Source organism: Chanodichthys erythropterus, chromosome 19, assembly GCF_024489055.1.
Source record: "Chanodichthys erythropterus isolate Z2021 chromosome 19, ASM2448905v1, whole genome shotgun sequence".
NCBI lineage: Eukaryota > Metazoa > Chordata > Actinopteri > Cypriniformes > Xenocyprididae > Chanodichthys > Chanodichthys erythropterus.
Window position 1 is genome coordinate 11,120,483 of NC_090239.1, and position 23,153 is coordinate 11,143,635.

At 40.2% G+C, this 23,153-nt stretch overlaps 1 protein-coding gene across 1 annotated transcript; it reads left to right on the plus strand.

Annotated features, from left to right (window-relative positions):
- Positions 1–222: 222 nt before the first annotated feature.
- Positions 223–21,924, plus strand: rab40b (RAB40B, member RAS oncogene family). The gene is made up of 7 exons (XM_067368996.1): positions 223–256; positions 547–785; positions 15,307–15,367; positions 16,049–16,109; positions 17,665–17,742; positions 18,196–18,418; positions 20,890–21,924. Exons 2-7 carry the CDS (start codon positions 620–622, stop codon positions 21,159–21,161), a joined length of 861 nt encoding a protein of 286 aa, XP_067225097.1. The 5' UTR covers positions 223–256; positions 547–619; the 3' UTR covers positions 21,162–21,924.
- Positions 21,925–23,153: the final 1,229 nt, after the last annotated feature.

A 23,153-nucleotide genomic window follows, 5' to 3' on the forward strand; every position in this document is an offset into this window, starting at 1 on the left:
AATGGATGAGCTTACTGGGGCTGATCTGCCATCAGCGCTTGTGGGATCAAAACAGCCGATTGGCCACACCCTCTCCAACACAAAATGGGCGTTCACAGGATTTAATTGACGCGCTTAATGTCCAATGAAAGAGTAGAGCTGCCCTAGCAACTCCACACAGGAACCAATCAAGGAAAATCAAAGGATGAACTTACATTTTTCTGTTTAGGGAGGCTGATAGAAGAGAGGGATCGTGCCAGAGAGCTCAATGGACCAGGTTTGCTCGAAATACAAAGATAAAAAACATTAGGAGTGCTTTATTAAGATTAGCATTTATTGTACAAGTATAACCAGCCAATTTTAATAGTCACTTGCCTTATGTTATTCTACTGTAAAGATATGAGGGTCTTTATTTACCTACTAATGTGACGCAACAGCATCAGTGGATCCACAACCAGAATCTTTGAACAATAGGACAGCTTTAGTGATGTACTGGACATGGAATTTTAAACACAGAAAAGACTTGTAAAGAATACGCAAGGTTTTTTTTAATTTATTTTTTAACAGCTATATTGTTCAGTTCTGGTGGTTTGAGATATTTAAAACAAGTACATCAAGGGACAGTACATGATGCACCAGAATGGGTCATCGGGCTGATGTGAAGATGAACCACAGGAGCAGCCCAGCAAAAGCTTATGATTTCCTCCTGAAATTCCTGCTGGTTGGAGACAGTGATGTGGGGAAAGGGGAAATACTGGCCAGTCTACAGGATGGGTCCAGTGAATCACCCTATGGATACAATATGGGTAAGTTATAATCACTGTACTGTACAAATGAGACTAAAGTTCATTTTTGGATTAATCTATTATCATGGACTAATTGGATTGTAGTTTTTTTTTTTTTTTAAACATTTTTATCATATATCATGATGTTCAGACTACTTACAATAATGTTACAAAAAAGTCTGAATAAAGCTGCCAAGCATCATGTTTGCATCAATTGTTGTAAACCATTTTGTCACTATAATTCTTGTCATTTTAAACAAACTCCACTGAAGTACATCTGTTCTACATTTATTTTAAATGTTTCATTTATTATAATAGTAAATATGCCACATATCTTAAACGTCACATTGCTCATCTTGCCCAGCTCTTATTTGCAGCTGAGTAGTAGTTGTTGTAGTTATGAGTTTCTCCCTGTTTTGGAAAACTCTTCCCAGGGGACAAAATCAACTGTAGTGAACCCCCCTTTGGGCTTTCACAGCTAAATAACACATTTTCATGCGTCTCTTCTAAAAGTCCAACAACATTCTGTGTGACATAAGCAAGGTATCACATAACTAACAAATCAAAACATTTTTACACGCATGTAATGACTTGCATATCACTTATTAACTATTAAATCAGCTCTCAGTGTGATCTAGTCCTGTAGGTCTGTTGATTGTTAGTAATTTCTTTATCTTCTCCAGAAGACTATCACAGGTTCACCCAAAATACTTTTATTGTTATTTCACCATGCTTGCTTGAACAGGAGGAACAATATGCTTTATGTATGATTCATCTATGCTTCATCTTCATTGTTACAGCATTTGGTCAAAGTGCTAGGTCTGATTTCATTTTAACAGCTTAGATTACACTGGAGCGATTTAGCAAGTAAATTGACACACAACTTCAGGATTGCCAGGTCTGCCCAACAAAATCAATCCAAAACTAGCCCAATCGCGTTCCAGGGTGGTCGCTTTAACCCTACGGACTACAAAAACAACCCTCGGCAACTGTATAAAAGTAGCCCAATTCCGCGGGAAACTCATGGACTTGGCAACACTGGCCAACCTGTTCATTTAGGGTCAGATGCTGACTGAGATCTGGGTGGCTTGCACAGTTGTGTACTCATTTATCCAAGCAGCTGAGGAAGGAATACCAGCCACTTTTAGAAGAGGGGCAACAGGTTATAGGAACAAAGAAAAATCTTTAGAACAAGAGCCCTTAAAAAGCCTTTGAATCACTTGGACATGGCTATTGCTACATATTCTTAAAGTCAGCATGAATTGCTATTCGCAGCCCATTTTACTTCTGTAATGTGACACTTCCAAACATGCAGGACTTTTGTGGATTGTGAAAAGCTGACTTTCTAAACCAGAATGAACAGCCTAAGTGATGTCAACAAATGAGCATTTTGATTAATCATTACCAAAATAAGGTGCAGTGATTTAATTAGGGATGCACCGATATGAACATTTTGGCCGATACCGATAACCGATAATTCTTATATTTGAAAGCCGATAACCAATATATTGGCTGATAAATCTAAATCCAAATTTTCATATAATTTTTAAGAGCCTGATTACAAAAACAAAAGTTTCACCATTAAAAGCCAGGTCCCAATCACAAAAATATAATGTTCTCATTATGATTTTATGTGGCCTATATGACAGACTTGCGCTGCACATGTTGTACTGTATTTTCATTTTTTAAGTGAATCCAATTACATTTAAATTCATTTCAAAACCATCTTGGCGAACAGTGCGAATCTGAGTGGAAAAATCCATTATTTATTGGCTTTTATATATCGGCCAAATTTTCTTATCGGGGCGATAATGATAACATTAAAAATGAACATATATCGGCCGATACCGATATGGTGGCCGATATATCGTGCATCCCTAGATTTAATAATTCACAATAAGATCAGGGATGTGCATTAAGAAGGTAAATAAGGTCAAGTTTTCATGTTGACTTTAAACTCTAGTTCTAGTTGCTCATTTCTAGCGCAACAGTGTTGAAAATTTAATACCCCACCGCAGGCTTGTGAAAGTGACTTCATACTACATTCATTTACATACTCTCTAGAAAAAATATTGTCCCCGTAGGGCTAGTAAACAGCCCAGCCAGGATGCTAATACTTAGAAAACAGATTCCAAGACATTGGATATGCAAGCAATTAATAGGCCGGTGCAGTTGCTCTTCAGCAGATTCAAAACATTTATCTACATCCTTTTCTGTCATATTCTATAACTTTTGTATTTATTTTGTATTATAACCTTGGAAGCAACTCACAAAATTCCTTATAAGTGCGTACATGTACATGGTCGATAAACTGCATTATGATTCGAAAGGGAGAGCTCTTGTCTAATAGCCGTGCCAGCAGAAGTCTCTGTTGGAATTTCTGTTTATAGAGATTATTACTACTGGCCAAAGCTGTTACGTAACTGTGCTCTCCGACTGCTGAGCGAAATGCGGCTGAGGGGAATGAGGATGCAGCCAGGCTTTGCTGGCGATAAAAGAGTGGAACATTCTGATGTTTATCTAAACACTTGCATGAACCTCTCAAGCCATTTGTTTGTTTGAACGATGAAAAGGGAGCATTGACTCTTTGGTTTTAAAGGAACAGTGACAGTTGAAGCCTTGCAGCTGTTCTTCACCAAGAGAGAAATCAGTTCTGTGCCACTGAAACATTTATCCCACCATCTTATAAATAACATACAGGCTGATGTCTTGCTCAATGTGTTTTAGGTTATGTAACGACTGTGGAGTTTAATCAGGCGGCGTATTTAATTTTGCACAAATGAAAACGAGGTTGTGAGAGGTAGAAGAACAGTCTGCTCTGTATGTTGTGTTGTCTTAGATCACATCTAATTTCAAATGATCACCAAATAGGCCTGTTTTTAGTTTATGTTGCATTACCTTCTTGGATGTATACTGATGCCTTGCAGTGCGGATGCAGGATCACACAAAAGCCACTGTTTTCAGATAACAATAGGGATTTATGTGTACCATATTGTTTATTGGCCAGCATTAGTTTTAGTTGGTCAATATTTTGGTAATGAATGCATGCTCATTTGCCCTATTTTTACATTTAGACATTTAACACTGACTAAATTTTAAATTTCAAAACACTAATAATTTAATAACACTGTTAAATGTAATCTTTATCAAATCTGAAAAGGTACATTGATTTTTCATACTGTATATTATACTGTTGTGATGCCTAAATTCACTAACAATGACTGAGTTTTTAGTATTTTATTTTTAATTTATAAAATGTATTATAGTATTTTAATATCAACCAATTATTGGTACTGAAATGACTCTTATCTTATGCGTATCTATGTAATTTTTTGTAAACAAATTGTTTAAAGCTGCAGTCCGCAACTTTTTTTGGTTAAAAATGATCCAAAATCAATTTTTGAGCAAGTACATAACCAGCCAGTATTCAAAACTATCTAATTATCTTGTCTCGATTCACAACTGTTACGGTTGCTGGTGTAAAGAGGAGGCAGATCACGGATTTCCACAAACATACAATACTTTAATGTAAACGAAGGCAGAGAACACCATACAAACTCTAACATAAACAGAGAACGGACGAGGAGTGAAGGGAGTGAGTGCAATATATGGGGAGTGCTGACAATAGAGTCCAGGTGCAGGTGATGAGTGACGATGAGGAGCTGACGAGGGAAGTGAGTGCAGGTGTGGAGAACAGGAGGATTCTGGGAAATGGAGTCCAGGGAAACAAGGGATCTGTAACAGTACCTCCCCCTCCCGGTAGGCGCGTCCTCGCGCCGTAGATGTAACAACCGGGAGGGGGGCGGGCGCCCTGGAGACCTCAAACCGGAGCAGGGGGATGAGTAGACTGGAGTGGAGGTCTCCAGGGCGGGCTCAAAAGCCATGGCGGGTCAGGGGTTGAAGGCAGCCATGGCGGGTCAGGAGCCGAAGGCAGCCATGGCGGGTCAGGTGCAGCGGGCAGCCATGGCGGGTCAGGTGCAGCGGGCAGACATGCAGCGGGCATACATGGCGGGTCAGGTGCAGCGGGCAGCCATGGCGGGTCAGGTGCAGCGGGCAGCCATGGCGGGTCAGGAGCCGAAGCCTTCGAGGCGTTGAGCCCAGGCGGCGCTGAAGGACCGGCGGGAGATGGCGGAACCAAAGGCTCTGCCGACCGAAGCGCAGCCGGGACTCCAGAAGGCCGCAGTAGAAGCAGTAAGACAGCCAACAAAAAGAACACCGGGGGGAGTGAGGAAGCCAACTGAAACAGAGGGACGGAGTGACGGAGCGGAGACGGAGGAGTGTAGTCCAGAGGGAAGGGCAGGCTGACGAGTGCACAAGGTGTGAGTGGAGGCAGGATGGATACTGGTGACGCTGGTGGACTGATGGGTAACGGTGGAGCAGAGGGAGGTTGGAGCCGGGGTGAAGGTAATCGCCCAGAGGTCCGAGGTGGAGATCTGGGCGAGGGGGCTTGAGGTGAAGGTTCAGTGCTGAGACATATGGACGGAGGCGGGAGAGGGAGGCAGGGAGGGGAAACAGTCTTTGGGCTGGAGGTTTCAAAAACACAGTTCATAGGAGCAGTTGGTTCGGCGGCGGCGGCTGGAGCGGCTGGCTCGGCGGCGGCGGCTGGAGCGGCTGGCTCGGCGGCGGCGGCTGGAGCGGATGGCTCGGCGGCGGCGGCTGGAGCGGCTGGCCCGGCGGCGGCGGCTGGAGCGGCTGGCTCGGGCGGCGGCGGCTGGAGCGGCTGGCTCGGCGGCGGCGGCTGGAGCGGCTGGCTCGGCGGCGGCGGCTGGAGCTGAGGGCTCGTAGGCGTCGGAGACTGGAGAACTTTGCTCGGGCGGCGGAGACTGGAGAACTTTGCTCGGCGGCGGAGTGTGGAGACGTGTGCTCGGCGGCGGAGTCTGGAGAACTTTGCTCGGCGGCGGAGACTGGAGAACTTTGCTCGGCGGCGGAGACTGGAGAACTTTGCTCGGCGGCGGAGACTGGAGAACTTTTCTCGGCGGCGGAGACTGGAGAACTTTGCTCGGCGGCGGAGACTTGAGAACTTTTGCTCGGCGGCGGAGACTGGAGAACTTTGCTCGGCGGCGGAGACTGGAGAACTTTGCTCGGCGGCGGAGACTGGAGAACTTTGCTCGGCGGCGGAGACTGTAGAACTTTGATCGGCGGCGGAGACTGGAGAAATTTGCTCTGCTGCGGAGACTGGAGAACTTTGCTCGGCGGCGGAGACTGGAGAACTTTGCTCGGCGGCGGAGACTGGAGAACTTTGCTCGGCGGCGGAGACTGGAGAACTTTGCTCGGCGGCGGAGACTGGAGAACTTTGCTCGGCGGCGGAGACTGGAGAACTTTGCTCGGCGGCGGAGACTGGAGAACTTTGCTCGGCGGCGGAGACTGGAGAACTTTGCTCGGCGGCGGAGACTGGAGAACTTTGCTCGGCGGCGGAGACTGGAGAACTATGATCGGCGGCGGAGACTGGAGAACTTAGAGCGGCGGCGGAGACTGGAGAACTTTGCTCGGCGGCGGAGACTGGAGAACTTTGCTCGGGCGGCGGAGACTGGAGAACTTTGCTCGGCGGCGGAGACTGGAGAACTTTGCTCGGCGGCGGAGACTGGAGAACTTTGCTCGGCGGCGGAGACTGGAGAACTTTGCTCGGCGGCGGAGACTGGAGAACTTGCCTCGGCGGCGGAGACTGGAGAACTTTGCTCGGCGGCGGAGACTGGAGAACTTTGCTCGGCGGCGGAGACTGGAGAACTTTGCTCGGCGGCGGAGACTGGAGAACTTTGCTCGGCGGCGGAGACTGGAGAACTTTGCTCGGCGGCGGAGACTGGAGAACTTTGCTCGGCGGCGGAGACTGGAGAACTTTGCTCGGCGGCGGAGACTGGAGAACTTTGCTCGGCGGCGGAGACTGGAGAACTTTGCTCGGCGGCGGAGACTGGAGAACTTTGCTCGGCGGCGGAGACTGGAGAACTTTGCTCGGCGGCGGAGACTGGAGAACTTTGCTCGGCGGCGGAGACTGGAGAACTTTGCTCGGCGGCGGAGACTGGCGCTGCTTGCTCGGCGGAGACTGGCGCTGCTTGCTCGGCGGAGACTGGCGCTGCTTGCTCGGAGGAGACTGGAGAACTTGGCTCGGAGGAGACTGGAGAACTTGGCTCGGAGGAGACTGGAGAACTTGGCTCGGAGGAGACTGGAGAACTTGGCTCGGAGGAGACTGGGGTTGAGGGCCATTTCATCCCCTCAAATACAATTAAAATCCCCACAGGCACTGGAGCTGGCTCTGTGGGGACTGGAGCTGGCTCTGGAGATACTGGAGCGGGCTCTGGAGATACTGGAGCGGGCTCTGGAGATACTGGAGCGGGCTCTGGAGATACTGGAGCGGGCTCTGGAGACACTGGAGCGGGCTCTGGAGACACTGGAGCGGGCTCTGGAGACACTGGAGCGGGCTCTGGAGACACTGGAGCGGGATCTGGAGACACTGGAGCGGGCTCTGGAGACACTGGAGCGGGCTCTGGAGACACTGGAGCGGGCTCTGGAGACACTGGGGCCGCTTTCTTCCTCCTCCTCCGCTTACTGGGCCCAGTAGCGGAATATGGGTCCAGCCTGGGGCAGGCAGGGAGTTCGCTGGAGCGGTATGCGGAGGAAGCCGGAGGTTGACTGACTGGCCCGGCCAACCGTGTTTCTGGATGGACCGGACGACAACACTGATCCTGAACCTCTTTCACTAAGAATTTGGAGCCATTCAACCACAAAATTAAATTGATAGTTTCGCTTAAGGAGAAACAAAAAACAGGTTCATCAAAACGGATAGTGTCGTCATCCAATCCATCCAAAAACAGGGAGATCAACTGAGCGTCGGGCCAGTTAGACAAGTAAGCAAGCTCAACGAACTCCTCCACATACCTCTCCAGCGAACGTCCTACCTGCAGGAGCCCGATAATGCGTTCGCTGGCTGTTAGGGTGAGAGGCGATGGAGGAGCTGGATCCAGGGAGCTGGGGAAAGTCTCCATTTTTTTTTTTCTCTGTGGAAATCCGGTCGGTTTGGGTCCGTTCTTCTGTTACGGTTGCTGGTGTAAAGAGGAGGCAGATCACGGATTTCCACAAACATACAATACTTTAATGTAAACGAAGGCAGAGAACACCATACAAACTCTAACATAAACAGAGAACGGACGAGGAGTGAAGGGAGTGAGTGCAATATATGGGGAGTGCTGACAATAGAGTCCAGGTGCAGGTGATGAGTGACGATGAGGAGCTGACGAGGGAAGTGAGTGCAGGTGTGGAGAACAGGAGGATTCTGGGAAATGGAGTCCAGGGAAACAAGGGATCTGTAACAACAACAGCAAGCTTGTAATAATGTTTTATAATAAGAGCGACATGGTGGATTTCCGCGGGAAATTCAAGCATGCAGCAATTCCTCTGTGCGTCATTACATCACGTCCGTAAACAGAAAGGAAGGAGTCCCGTCAAGAGGCTAGTCAGTTATATCATGTGAGGATGCTGCCAATAGCGGCACATTTATAGCCTTTTCTCACAGCAGCTGAAATAATTAAACTTATCATTTTGATGGCGGATTGTAATTGGAGATTCACCCGTAGCCAAAAAGCAAAAGACTTCTGGAGTGACTACAGAAATTGAAATCTACAGGTAACGCTAATACACACTAAATACACAGTCACGCAATGCTGATGTTGTTAACAATAACAATTTGAGAACAAAGTATGACAGTAATAATAAGCTGCGTGGTTTAGCATGATTTGAGCTAAGCGATCGTTAGATTTAATCATCATTGGCAGCGCGATTTATTGTAGGCCTAATGCTTTTTTCCTTAGTTGGTCAGAACAAAAGTGGCAGACATGTTACTTACTTGTTCAGATGATATTTTCCAGTGAAAATTCTTATATTGGTCATACTTTCAAGACGTAGAATCTGTGATTCTGAAGTACAGTATCCACACCAGTGCGGTGACTGACAGCAAGCATTAGATTCATCTGCGCTGAAAAGCTGTGCCGAGGCACAACGCACGTACAGATAACTGTTCCGCATATGACTGCAATCGCATGTTTCAAACAGAGATGGCGACAAAGAGGAAAAATCGTGGACTGCAGCTTTAAATGTACAGTTTTTTTTACTGGGTGCACCTTTATACATGGTGTCTTCCCTGACTAAGGTCTATGGGAGTTTAATTATGCTGTTTTAAATTCCGGCCGATCTGTTTGATGTTATTTTCAGGTCAGCCATAACGTCTCCACAGGCCTCAAAGCAGCTTGCAGTATTTTTGGTTTGTGTATAATTTCAGGACTTTAAGCTTCATGGGGATGGATCAGTAAGTGTTAGCATAACTGTTTCTCCCTGAGCTCAAGATTTTGAACACCATTATCCACGGAGGCTTCATCCTCATCCACTTACTCCCATTGATCCGGCGTATGTGTCATCCCGTCAGAAAAGGTCTATGGCTCTCTGCTGGTTGTTGTGAGGGAGGTGAGGAGAGGTGCAGAGCAGGGTAATTGCGCGGGGAGACAGAAAGAGTTAGTGTGAAAAAAATCTGTCAGGATGAATCAGAGCTTGCCCACACAAACAGGAAGACTGCATCCTACAGGCAGACATTTTTATAAAGAAAAAAAAATGGTACTAGAGAGCTGGTGTTATACAATATTTGTATAAATGCATCACATTGAATTAAATAATTCACAATAAGCCTTTTATCAAAAGCTTGATGAAAGATTTATTTAGTGGTTGAAAATATGATGAAGGAACTGATCATGTTTATTTGATGATATTTTTTAAGCATTTATTGCTCAACCAAACCATTTTCATACTTTTACATTTGTACAAAACACATATTTTAAATAAATGCTGTTATTTTGAACTTTCTATTCATCAAAGAATCCTGAAAAAATGCATGTTTCCACAAAAATATTAAAAAAAAATTCAACATTGATAATAATAATAGATTTTTTCTTGAGCACCAAATCAGCATAACTCTGATCAGCATATTTCTGAAGGATCACATGACACTGAAGACATCACAATATTACTGTTTTTACTGTATTTTTGATCAAAAAAATGCAGCCTTGGTGAGCATTAGAAATGAATGGAAGCTTGTTTCCACCACTAAATAAAAAATAAAAAAGGAAATTGCAACTCTTTATCTCACAATTTGGACTTTTTTTTCCTCACAATTGTTAGGTAACATCTTGCAGTTCTGACCTCTTTTCTCAGAATTGCAAGTAAATACAATTAATATATACAATTGCAAGTTATAATGTCAGAATTGGAGATATAAAGTCAGATGTGTCAAATGTGCGTTAGAAACAAAGTTGCAATTCTGACTTTATTTTCTCGCAATTGTGAGATATAAACTCGTAATTCTGACTTTTCTCAGAATTGTGAGATATAAACTCGCAATGATGAGTTATAAAGTCCGATTCTGCAGAAAAAGTTTCTCACAATTTTATATCTCACAATTCTGACTTAATAACTCACAATTCTGACTGTATAACACACAATTCTTATATAACTTATATAACTTGCAGTTGTGTGTTATGAAGTCAGAATTGCAAGTTTATATCTCACAATTGTTTATTTGATGATATCAAGCAATTGATATGAAGCAATTGTGAGTTTATATCACACAATTCTGACTTTACAGTGGGTACGGAAAGTATTCAGACCCCCTTTAAGTTTTCACTCTTTGTTATTTTGCAGCCATTTGCTAAAATCATTTAAGTTCATTGTATTTCCTCATTAATGTACACACAACACCCCATATTGACAGAAAAACACAGAATTTATGATATTTTGGCAGATTTATTAAAAAAGAAAAACTTAAATATCACATGGTCCTAAGTATTCAGACCCTTTGCTCAGTATTTAGTAGAAGCACCCTTTTGATCTAATACAGCCATGAGTCTTTTTGGTAAAGATGCAACAATTTACACCTGGATTTGGGGATCCTCTGCCATTCCCCTTTGCAGATCCTCTCCAGTTCTGTCAGGTTGGATGGTAAACGTTGGTGGACAGCCATTTTTAGGTCTCTCCAGAGATGCTCAATTGGGTTTAAGTCAGGGCTCTGGCTGGGCCATTCAAGAACAGTCACGGAGTTCTTGTGAAGCCACTCCTTCGTTATTTTAGCTGTGTGCTTAGGGTCATTGTCTAGTTGGAAGGTAAACCTTCGGCTCAGTCTGAGGTCCTGAGCACTCTGGAGAAGGTTTTCATCCAGAATATCCCTGTACTTGGCCGCATTCATCTTTCCCTCGATTGCAACCAGCTGAAAAACACCCCCACAGCATGATGCTGCCACCACCATGCTTCACTGTTGGAACTGTGTTGGACAGGTGATGAGCAGTGCCTGGTTTTCTCCACACATACCTCTAAGAATTAAGGCCAACAGGTTCTATATTGGTCTCATCAGACCAGAGAATCTTATTTCTCATCTTGGAGTCCTTCAGGCGGACTTTCATGTGTCTTGCACTGAGGAGAGGCTTCCGTCAGGCCACTCTGCTATAAAGCCCCAACTGGTGGAGGGCTGCAGTGATGGTTGACTTTCTACAACTTTCTCCCATCTCCTGACTGCATCTCTGGAGCTCAGCCACAGTGATCTTTGGGTTCTTCTTTACCTCTCTCACCAAGGCTCTTCTCCCCCAATAGCTCAGTTTGGCTGGACGGCCAGCTCTAGGAAGGGTTCTGGTCGTCCTAAATGTCTTCCATTTAAGGATTATGGAGGCCACTGTGCTCTTAAGAACCTTAAGTGCAGCAGAATTTTTTTGTAACCTTGGCCAGATCTGTGCCTTGCCACAATTCTGTCTCTGAGCTCTTCAGGCAGTTCCTTTGACCTCATGATTCTCATTTGCTCTGACATGCACTGTGAGCTGTAAGATCTTATATAGACAGGTGTGTGGCTTTCCTAATCAAGTCCAATCAGTATAATCAAACACAGCTGGACTCAAATGAAGGTGTAGAGCCATCTCAAGGATGATCAGAAGAAATGGACAGCACCTGAGTTAAATATATGAGCATCACAGCAAAGGGTCTGAATACTTAGGACCATGTGATATTTCAGTTTTTCTTTTTTAATAAATCTGCAACAATTCTGTGTTTTTCTGTCAATATGGGGTGCTGTGTGTACATTAATGAGGAAAAAAATGAACTTAAATGATTTTAGCAAATGGCTGCAATATAACAAAAAGTGAAAAATTTAAGGGGGTCTGAATACTTTCCGTACCCACTCTATAACTCATAATTGCATAATTCTGAGAAATAAGACGCAATTATACATTTTTTTATGGCGGAAACAAGCTTCCATAGAGACGTCTTTCAAAAACATTTAAAAAATCTCACCGACCCCACACTTTTAAAAGATATAATAAATGTTTCTCTGACTTAATCAGATATTATTTAAAGCATATTAATAGCCTGTTTTATCACCAATAAATAAATCTTCACTTTTATTATGTTTTATATATTTTGTGACTCCAAACAGAACTAAAGCATCATTTTTCATGGAGGACTTGATACCTGATACTTCATTTTTAATGTACAGAACATGAGGGTCACACCTCACCATTAGTGCATACCTTTTGATATGCTGTAATTCACGAGAGTGACCTCACAGTTCACTGGGTGACTTGGGATTGTGTTTGGTTCATTTGATTCCATTCTTTAGTGACAGTCATGGTGTTTTGAAATCCTCTTTCTGTCACCTTAATGGAATCTCCCAGTTGTTCCATGTATATTTTTACAGTGTTGGATTTCATTCTCATCACAGTGGAATGTGTGATGGGCTCTGAAATTCCCTAGGAGAAAAAGTGTTCAGAATGTCAGTTTGTATGTGTGTGGAACCTGGAACCCCCATGGAGGTGACACTAAAGCCTTCCAATCTCAGTCCAGGCATCCTCCTCAAGTGTTATGTTCATAACAACAGACACCACTTAATCATAGTTGCTGTCACCCAAATTCAGGATCAAAAGAAGGACACTGTAAAATTAAATATTGGTTAAGACTAAAAGAATGTAGTCTTTATTTGAACATAATATGTAAACTCTCTCTGGAACACTCTACAGCGGTTCTCACCGGTTGCTTTTCCCATTTGCAGTTATTAGATTATTAGTGGTATTTGCTTTATTGCTCATACTAGGAATTTGGACAAAACCCTACTTTGTTGTATAACCCATCCTGCACTGTTTATGTTATCAACATGAATGATACCTCAAATTGCACAGCTTGTTTAAGAGAGATGTTTTTACTTTACTAAGCTATCAGGCTTTATGAATTTTGGCAGGCGGACAATTAAATAGCTATACGTAGGGACCAGAATATCATTTAGACGGGATCTTTTAACTTGGATAACTAAGTAACTTTGCCCCAAACCCTTTAACTACCACATAACATCATGCCAAAAACCAATCATAAGACATTAGTTGTTGTTTAGCAACACCCTGGCAACCAGTCACAACGAACTAGCATCATGACATTCGCTGTGTCTGAAATTGCATACTGTGTGGGTACTACACTTGTTTTAATAGTGAAGTGTCCATCGAATATGCACTTCAAAATCTTGGCAGATGTAGCAGGTTTTCTGTACTTTCCACCTACTGTTTTTCATATACGTACAATGCATTTATACACACTGCAATGACATACTGTTTAGTATACTCAAAGTCCCTTTAAGACAAGTCATTTCACTCGGCGGCCATCTTTGTAACACCTCTCGGGCATCCTGGGCTGCGTTCCAGTTCGGTTTTTAAATGCCCTTCCCTCGCTAACTTCACTCGGTCTCGTTGACTCGGATGTACGTCATTGCTTACGTTGCACGAGTGCCCACTTCTGGCGGAACCTTTGTATGGGCTGAACTGGAACGTCCTAAGCCCTTGATCACTTGGAATCTGCAATGGAGCTGTTTTATTATTTATTTTTTCCCCTTACAAAATTGTTTAATACAGCAGTCTATATGTATATAAGTGTGTTTTAAATGTTTAAAAAATAATTAATATATCAGAGTTGTTTGTGGTGGGGTAAATTAAACACGATATGTGGTGACGTCACAATCGTGTTGCATTGTGGGTTATGGAGCTGCCTGAAGTGTACATATGAAGTAGACTCGCTCCCTCGGTCAAAATCGAGGGAGCGAGGGTCTGTCCATATAAACTTCCCTCGTCCACTTAACGAAGTGGAACGCACTTCAAAATGGTGGCAGGGATTCCCCTGAGGGGAAGTGTTTAGGGAAGTTCGCGAGTGCGTGTCTAAAACCGAACTGGAACGCAGCCCTGGGCATCCATGCAGCTCCTATCTCTTTGAATGGGGAAACATCAAATTCTCCAAAGCTGTTTGTCAAGCTTTCGATTAAATTTCATATATGAAATCAGCAATGAATTCTGACAACAACGGTCTCATAATTTGTTTTCCAAATGCTCGAATCATGACAAAAAAACTGTATTTTTTAGGCTGGATCAAGCTAATGCGCATGCGCAGACCTAAATGCGCATCTCTTGTGCCTCATTTCGTAGGCGCGTGTCTGACTTTCTATAGAAACCGGTGCTTCTAACGGCCGCTGCAGTGACACGATGACTTTACCAGTCGGCAATTGGCTCTTATTTTGAAGGAGGGACGTATTTGCCATATTACGCATTACACTTTCTCCCATTCAAAACAATACGAGTGACATGTCTTGTGTTATTCTATAGTCTTTGGTATACTTTGCATACTGTATAGTAGGGAAGTATTCAATTTCGGATGCAGCAAATTACTTTTGTATAAACTGAAAATGTCATCATCAAAGTTTTTTTTATTTTTTATTTGGTTATTATTGTAATTAGAAATATTGGTAGCCAATAACTTATTTTGTCAGTGTTACTTTGTCTCTTTTTTTCAGTTGAACATAAACTACAGTTCAAAGTTTGTATCTGGTGAGATTTTTTTGCTTCTGAAATAAGCCTCTTATGCACCAACGCTATATTTATAATACAGTACGCTATATTAATACAGTACAGTAAAAACAGTAATATTGTGAATTATTATTACAATTTAAAATGGCTGTTTTCTATATTATTATTTTTTAAAATATAATTTACTCTTGTTAATGTATTCCTTTTCAGTAGCCAGTCTACAGTGTCACATGATCCTTTAGAAACCATTCTAATTGGCTAAAATTTCTTATTATTATCAATGTTGAAAACAGTTGTGCTGCTTAATATTTTCTGAAAACCTTTTTATCAGGATTCTCTGATGAATAGAACATAGAACACAACAAAAGTATAGCATTTATTTGAAATAGAAATATTTTTAACATTATAAACGTCTTTACTGTCACTTTTGATCAATCTAATGCTTCCTGGCTTAATTTAATTTATTAAAAAAAAAGAAAAAAAAAAGTTCTTACTAACCCATTTTGAATGATAGTGTAAAATGAATAATTGAATAACAATTCATCTGTTTAAGGTGTCTTTCTTCTAGTTTAATGTGCTTTATTCTGTTTGTGTAGGAAACCAGTTCACTTTTGCAATTACACTTGACGCTAGTGCTGCATAAATTACACACTTCACCTTTAAGTAATTTTGTTTTTCTTTTTCACTTGTAGGAATTGACTACAAGACAACTACTATACTCCTCGATGGACGCAGAGTCAAGCTCCAGCTTTGGTGAGTAGCATTACATCACAGTTACTTCTCCTGGTAAACTGGAAACCCATGACTGCAGCACCTGACATCTCCTAGAAACACAAGTTGAACTTTTAAGTTTCAGCTTGATTTCTTCCTGTTACCTTCTTGAACACAAACTGAGCATGAAGAGAGTTTTAAGTTTTCCCTCTCCATTCCATCATGCCTGTGTACTCTCAATAAGGTCTTTTTGGTTTCTAAAATATGAAGTGAACATGCCAAACGTCTGGCTATGTTAATTACAGCGCTCCTCAACAAACTTCCAGTGAAAAATTCAGCCAAGTCCATCCCACTAGCCATGCCTAGAAGTCGTTTATAAATTCTTGCACATTTGAAGAGAACTGAGCTTTTTGCAAAAGTCTGGAATCAATTATTGATAATCTGGCCTTGACAGACGAAGCATTTTAGAGCAAAGTGTTTGTGATACTCCAGTCCTACCCATTGCAACATGACTGGCACATCTTGGTGCTGCTCTCAGCCCTGGATGGTGAATGATTCATTTCACTGCTCCTACTCAAAGTCTGCTGCCCTGGCACCAACCACAGAAAGCTCCTCATGTCACCAGGCAGAGGGAGAGACAATAGCTACAGACGTATTGAAGAACAGAAGTAAGATGAATGTGTTCTTTGTGATGTGGACCCTCTGTGTTGTGTTGTTTTGCAGGGACACCTCAGGACAAGGCAGATTCTGCACCATATTCCGCTCATATTCCAGAGGAGCACAGGTATAACAGCGAAAGGAAAAAAAAAAAAAAAAAACACTTTGGAAAAATTGTAGATACAATATTTTAATTGTATATACATTCAGTTTTAAATAAAAAATAAGTAAATAAATGATTTTATTAATAAATATTTATTTAAATTTGAGTGTGTGTGTATGTATGTATAAATATATATATATATATATATATATATATATATATATACAGTGGGTACGGAAAGTATTCAGACCCCTTAAATTTTTCACTCTTTGTTATATTGCAGCCATTTGCTAAAGTCATTTAAGTTAATTTTTTTTCTTTGGGTTCTTCTTCACCTCTCTCACCAAGGCTCTTCTCCCCCGATAGCTCAGTTTGGCCGGACGGCCAGCTCTAGGAAGGGTTCTGGTCATCCCAAACATCTTCCATTTAAGGATTATGGAGACCACTGTGCTTAAGTGAACTTAACTGAACCTTAAGTGCAGCAGAATTTTTTTTGTAACCTTGGCCAGATCTGTGCCTTGCCACAATTCTGTCTCTGAGCTCTTCAGGCAGTTCCTTTGACCTCATGATTCTCATTTGCTCTGACATGCACTGTGAGCTGTTAGGTCTTATATAGACAGGTGTGTGGCTTTCCTAATCAAGTCCACTCAGTATAATCAAACATAGCTGGACTCAAATGAAGGTGTAGAACCATCTCAAGGATGATCAGAAGAAATGGACAGCACCTGAGTTAAATATATGAGCATCACAGCAAAGGGTCTGAATACATAGGACCATGTGATATTTCAGTTTTTCTTTTTTAATAAATCTGCAAAAATGTCAACAATTCTGTGTTTTTCTGTCAATATGGGGTGCTGTGTGTACATTAATGAAGAAAAAAAAATAACTTAAATGATTTTAGCAAATGGCTGCAATATAACAAAGAGTGAAAAATTTAAGGGGGTCTGAATACTTTCCGTACCCACTGTATGTATATATATATATATATATATATATATATATATATATATATATATATATATATATATATATATATATATATATATATATATATATATATAATGTATTATTTCAAAATAATTTTATCAGACACCATTCGCGAGGTTATGTGTGAGCCCATTGTATATAATGGACAAATGGACTTTAGGAAATGGGCTTTTGAATATCTCTGAAATCCCACTGTTGTTAAACACCACACCCAAAGATCAACAGTTCCTGTTGAAAGTGTGGTATGCTATAAATCGCAGTGGACTGGTACTGTTGACATGACATTTCCTTGTTCTGGCAAACACAGATATCCTAATAACAGCAACTCTTGGAGCAATGCCACACTCTTTACTGACATTACATCGTAAACTTCTTAGCCAACAATATTAGGCACATACAATATGAGATGGTACCACATTGACTTTGAAAAATGTTTTCTTATCATCTGAGATGAGGTTGAATGTGTTGTTTATTTAATTCAAACTTAAAAGCTTAGTCAAAAATCAATTTTTTCTTGCATTTTGAATTGAAAGTGCATTTAAGTTTAATAAAATGTATGTTGTCTATAACTAATACATTTTGTTTCTCACAGGGTGTTATCCTTGTATATGACATCACAAACCGGTGGTCTTTTGATGGCATCGACAGATGGATTAAAGAGATCGATGAGGTAAACTCAGGTCACTCAGATCCAAAAACTACTGTAGTAGATACAGTATTAAGCATGTTAAACAAGAAGTGCATTATGAGTATAAACAGACATGCGGTCATACTAGTGGTTTTGGAATTGCATTGAAGATCTGAATAAAACATAAGCTAATCATCTTGAGAAGGTGCTAATATAGATGTGTATCTCCTTAGATCAGGAAATGTGCTGTTTTATGCAACTCGGTTATGATTATAATTGTTGCAATTATAAATGATAATAACAGAGGCTTTGTAAGTAATCCGTGTCAATAGCAGGGGGCTGATGATGCGAACACTGGCTGTGCGAGTTGTTTCAAAATTGCTTTATTATTAAAGCGATTGTCTTGACATAAATATGAAACACATCAGGAAACCAGCAATGTCCCGATGCGATTGTTAATGTACCATTGATGTACTTTTTTCTTTTTTTACCCAGCATGCACCAGGTGTTCCCAAGATCCTGGTGGGAAACAGACTTCACCTGGCCTATAAGCGTCAGGTGACCACTGAGCACGCCCAGGCCTTTGCAGAGCGACTAGGTGTCACATTCTTCGAGGTCAGCCCTCTCTGTAACTTCAACATTACTGAGTCCTTCACTGAGTTGGCCCGAATTGTGCTCATGAGGCATGGTATGGAGCGACTTTGGAGACCCAATAAAGGTAACAAGGCTTCATACAAACAAAATAGATCTTTTGTTTATAATATGGTTTTTATTTACATTCAGACATATATGATATGGTCATTATTCAGCTGTGTCTCAGAAATTCACTTTTGTCACTGTATGACATTTGTTTTATGTGAATTTCTCACAATTAAGTCTTGGTGCTCGCTAAAGAGGACATCAAAGGTTTTATAGATACATCAGATATTTGGAGGTTTGGAAGCTTCCTGTCCTTTGTTTTTACCAATAGTTGATGTCACACTTACAAAATATGGAAAGTGAACAATATTTTGTAGTCATCAGATGTATTTAATAGATTTCAAACTTTTTCTTGTTAATAAACATTTCAAATTTATTTTTTATGTCCTTTGTAGGAGGCATCAGGATGTTTTACATAATAGGAAGACACTACAGGTTAAAAAACAATATTGCTATGAAATACAGTATATTTCTATGAAACATCTAGCATTCACATTATTATTCTCATTATTACAGTATGTTTTTACATTACACGTTAGCCCCAAAACATGTTGTTAAACACTGAACAGTATAAGTTAAGAACATCATTTTTTGCCCATGTTTGCACATATTGTATAGGAAACCAGGACGTAAAAATCATTCTCTATCATGATATCATACTTAAAGGTATGGTAGGCAATTTTGGAGCGGCTAGCAATAGCAAGATAGCTTTGAATGCATGAGATCAAAGCACATAACATTACAATAATAATGAACGGAAACAACTTGTACCACCTGACTGCTGCAGATTCATGTCAGTGTTGATAGTGTTGACGCATAAATCCGGCATCGGATAGGACGTCACGCGTTGCCATCTCGTATTTATGGTCACGATATGGTGTGAACGCAGCATAAACTCATTGTTTTAGTTCAGGGGGAACTATAAAGGGTGGCTGCTGTTTTTGTGGCGCTCACCGACTGTCTGTTTACAAATTCTGCATAGCGAACGCGCTGATGACGTGTGATGTCTGCGTGAGAAGGGTACGCGGAGGTATAGAAATACATATGTTGACAGGCAGGTAGGATTCAGACCGAATGCAATGATTGGACTAAGATTTTTTTGGTCCTGAGACTTCCACAAAAGATGTATGTACATTTTTTTTAAATTTACAGTAGACCACTTCTATTATTGATTGTTATAAGTATGTGAAGAGAGTTTCAACCAGTGTAACAAAAAGATGTTTATAAAACAATTTGCCTACCCTACCTTTAACATAGTTGAGAAACTAAGTAAAAGGATTTATTCATATATGTTTAGTTGAAGTTTACTACAGAAATACAACATGTATCTTTTAAATGTTTTAAAATACTATGTGTTAAAGAAGAAATTTGATAATTTGTGAATGAAAAAGCAATTTTTACCTGCTAATGTCTAGCCTTCTTTTTCTTAGGAGTTCTGACATCTGATACAAGAAATATTATATTATATTAATTATATTATATTATATTATATTATATTATATTATATTATATTATATTATATTATATTATATTATATTATATTATATTATATTATATTATATTATATTATATTATATTAAAATGTTATATTTTTATCTAAAAAATGGAAATATATTTTTAATAATTGTTGCAGTATAAATGTCAGTTACATTTACAACATTACATAAATGTAATTAAATCATATAAAAGAGAGAAAAGACAGCTAAATCTCTACAATAGTCAATGTTTTGCAACAATACCACCGTTGTGTTGTGTTCACTGCACTTCCATCAACATCTCCCTATGACTCATTATGTTGGTGAGGTTGGAAATGTTCTCTTGGGGAATTAAACAAGCTTCACCATAAATGCTTCTGACATGAGATGATGCATTAAGGAACTCTGTCATAGATTAAAGGAGACCTTTTACTAGAGCCTTTTCTGAGAATTACCACGTAAGCAACAGCCATACATGTTTTTTTTTTGGTTTTTTTTCCTTAGACCAATGCTGCAATTATGTATAGGCCAAAGGAACGCTTGAGAAACCTGAAGTATGCAAAGCTTTGAGACTTTATACGGCTCACAGCAGAGACACCCAGTGTTCAAATATCAATGCAACAGCCTGCCGCCCCCACAGCACATTTCTTTTAATAATCATAGCTTTGGTTTATGCTAGAAAAATGCTTGTAGGAACAAGGTCAAGCGATATGAAAACATTTGCTGAGTAAAAGCATCATATGTTTATTTTGACTGGAGATTATTTAAAGGCCAAGGAATATGATAAAACAGCTCCTTGTTTCCATTGCATGACTTCATCCTTGTAAGACAAACAGACTCTGAACTATATGATGATAGATCGCATGCGAATGTACATTTGAGTTTTGAATTTGACTCAGAAGAAATAAAACATTAATCTTTCAGCCATGCTTGTGAACTGAGGATTTTTTTACGGTCCTTAATATGTTGCTTTTAACCAAAACCTGTTCTTTTTTTCTCTCTCTCTTTTGTCCAGTGTTAAGTCTGCAGGACCTGTGCTGTCGTTCTATCGTTTCCTGCACTCCAGTGCACCTTGTGGACAAACTTCCACTTCCTGTTGCCTTAAAGAGCCATCTGAAGTCCTTCTCCATGGCCAACGGCCTCAACGCCAGGATGATGCACGGACGTTCCTACTCGGTCATAGCCAGCAGCGCTAAAAAAAGGAACGGAACCAAAAAATCCAAAATCATCTATCCGCCACTGAGCCCTTCCCAGAACTGCGCACGGACGAGCTGCAAGATTTCATAGATCGATGCAGCTGCTGTACTTACAACACACACACTCACAATGCAATTTAAACAAGGAGCTAGTGTTCAAAGCCACCACAGTCCGTACAATAAATAAGAATGTGCTAGAGAACTGTGGCTCATGAAGTCTTTGATATATTAAGTGTTTGACCAAACTTGTTCACCATGTTGGTTTGTTTAAAACACATCCTCCTGGCCATATCTAATTGTGATTGCTGAACAGAAGTACAAGAGAGGGTCTGTTTCTAAGTGTTGCCAAGCCTTTATAATGCTCTGCATTGTGTAAATATATGTATAAGTTCTTCTGTCTTTGTAAATGTATTGATGGTACTGCATTTTCCTGTGGAGGACTCTTTTTTGCTACTGAACTTGGACCAAGCCAGCAGGACAAACGGACAGCTTTCCTGTTTTGCGATCACTTTCAAAATGGACTTTACTGACAAGTAATACCAGCTTAATTTTCTTTAATACTCTTATTCAGACACCTTTCAGGGGCTAAGAGAGAAAAGTCAAGGTTGAGACACACGGCTCTTTGTATTGTGTATTTAATTTGTTTTGTTTGATACTACATTGTTAGAATTCTTAATTATTGTGATACACTTGATCTGTGACCAATATTGTTATTAAACAATACATTTATATGGGAAACACACCAAAGATGTGGGAGATTACAATGTGGCCTCATTTGTCACATTGAAAACAATGCTAATATTTCAGATTTACACTGCAAGAAATTTCTAACATGCTGTCACATCAGGTTTTAAATAAAGATCAGTGATCAAATCAAGAGCTCATGTTGTCTTTTATCAGCCATATGTCCACTAGAGGGCAATCTTTGTTTTCTTTTAGGTGGTCTTGAAAATATCAAACTGGATTTGCTACATTGTATGATTTAAACTTGTAGACGAGATAGGAGGGATTGGTGAAAATTTATTTTTTTTTCGCCCCAAAAATAAACTAAGCTTTTAATAACTGAAGTTAAAGTTGAAATAAATCATGTTTGTGACATACATCATGATCAAAATAGTGTAATGTTATACAGTCTAAAGGGGCAAGGCTAGAGGAAGACTTGAAAGTACAAATGAAAAACTTTTTTTAAGTGCTTTATTATCAGTGTGATATTTTATTATACGTGTGATATTTGAGCGTTAGTTGTCTATGGCAAACCGTTTTGACTTTTATTCATTCTCAGGATATGATTTCTTGATATCAACAATTAAATTTTCACTAGTTGACATGCTCATTGGTATACTAGTAAAAATGCAATTTTTGATATCAATAGTTTGATTTTCACTAGTCACAATGTTAGTTTCTGATATCATGAATGTTATTGTTACTAGTAAGAAAGCCATTTTAGATGTCTGAAATTATATTGATATCAGAAATACATTTTCAGGTATCAAAAATGAACATTTTTACTAGTAGCAATTCAATTGTTGATATCAAGAACTGACATTTCAACTAGTGACAATTTAATTCTTGATATAAAAAATTCGCATTTTACTAGTAGCAATGTAATTATTGATATCAAAAATTACGATTTTTACTAGTAAGAATTGTATTTCTGATGCTATGTGAAATTGGAATTTCAACTAGTAAAAAATGAGTTCTTGATATCAACAATTGAATTTATAGTGGCAGTCTATGGTGACATTTCACTAGTGAAAATACAATTACAGATATCAAGAATTCTAGATTTTACTAGTGGAAATTCAAATGTTGATGTCAAGAATTAACATTGTTACTAGTGGAAATGTAATTCCTGATATCAACAATTGAATTGTTGATCATATCCTGAGATGTGAATAAAAGTCAAAACGGCTTGCCATAGTTCTCTAAATCGTCCGTTTAGTGTGGGACTACTATTTCAGGAGGTGTCTTTATGTAAAATTGTCCCTCTCCTATATCCTTCCGCGAAAGTTTAACGCCATCTCGTGGTCAGAACAGTAGAAATACTTGGATGAAATACTTTGCACGGACAAGGTTAGTAAGA

Coding starts and splice junctions, on each gene's coding strand:
- rab40b (XM_067368996.1), top strand. CDS start 620: ATGGGTCATCGGGCTGATGTGAAGATGAACCACAGGAGCAGCCCAGCA. Junction 17,743..18,195: donor GGATTAAAGAGATCGATGAG/GTAAACTCAGGT, acceptor TTTTTTACCCAG/CATGCACCAGGTGTTCCCAA. Junction 18,419..20,889: donor ACTTTGGAGACCCAATAAAG/GTAACAAGGCTT, acceptor TCTTTTGTCCAG/TGTTAAGTCTGCAGGACCTG.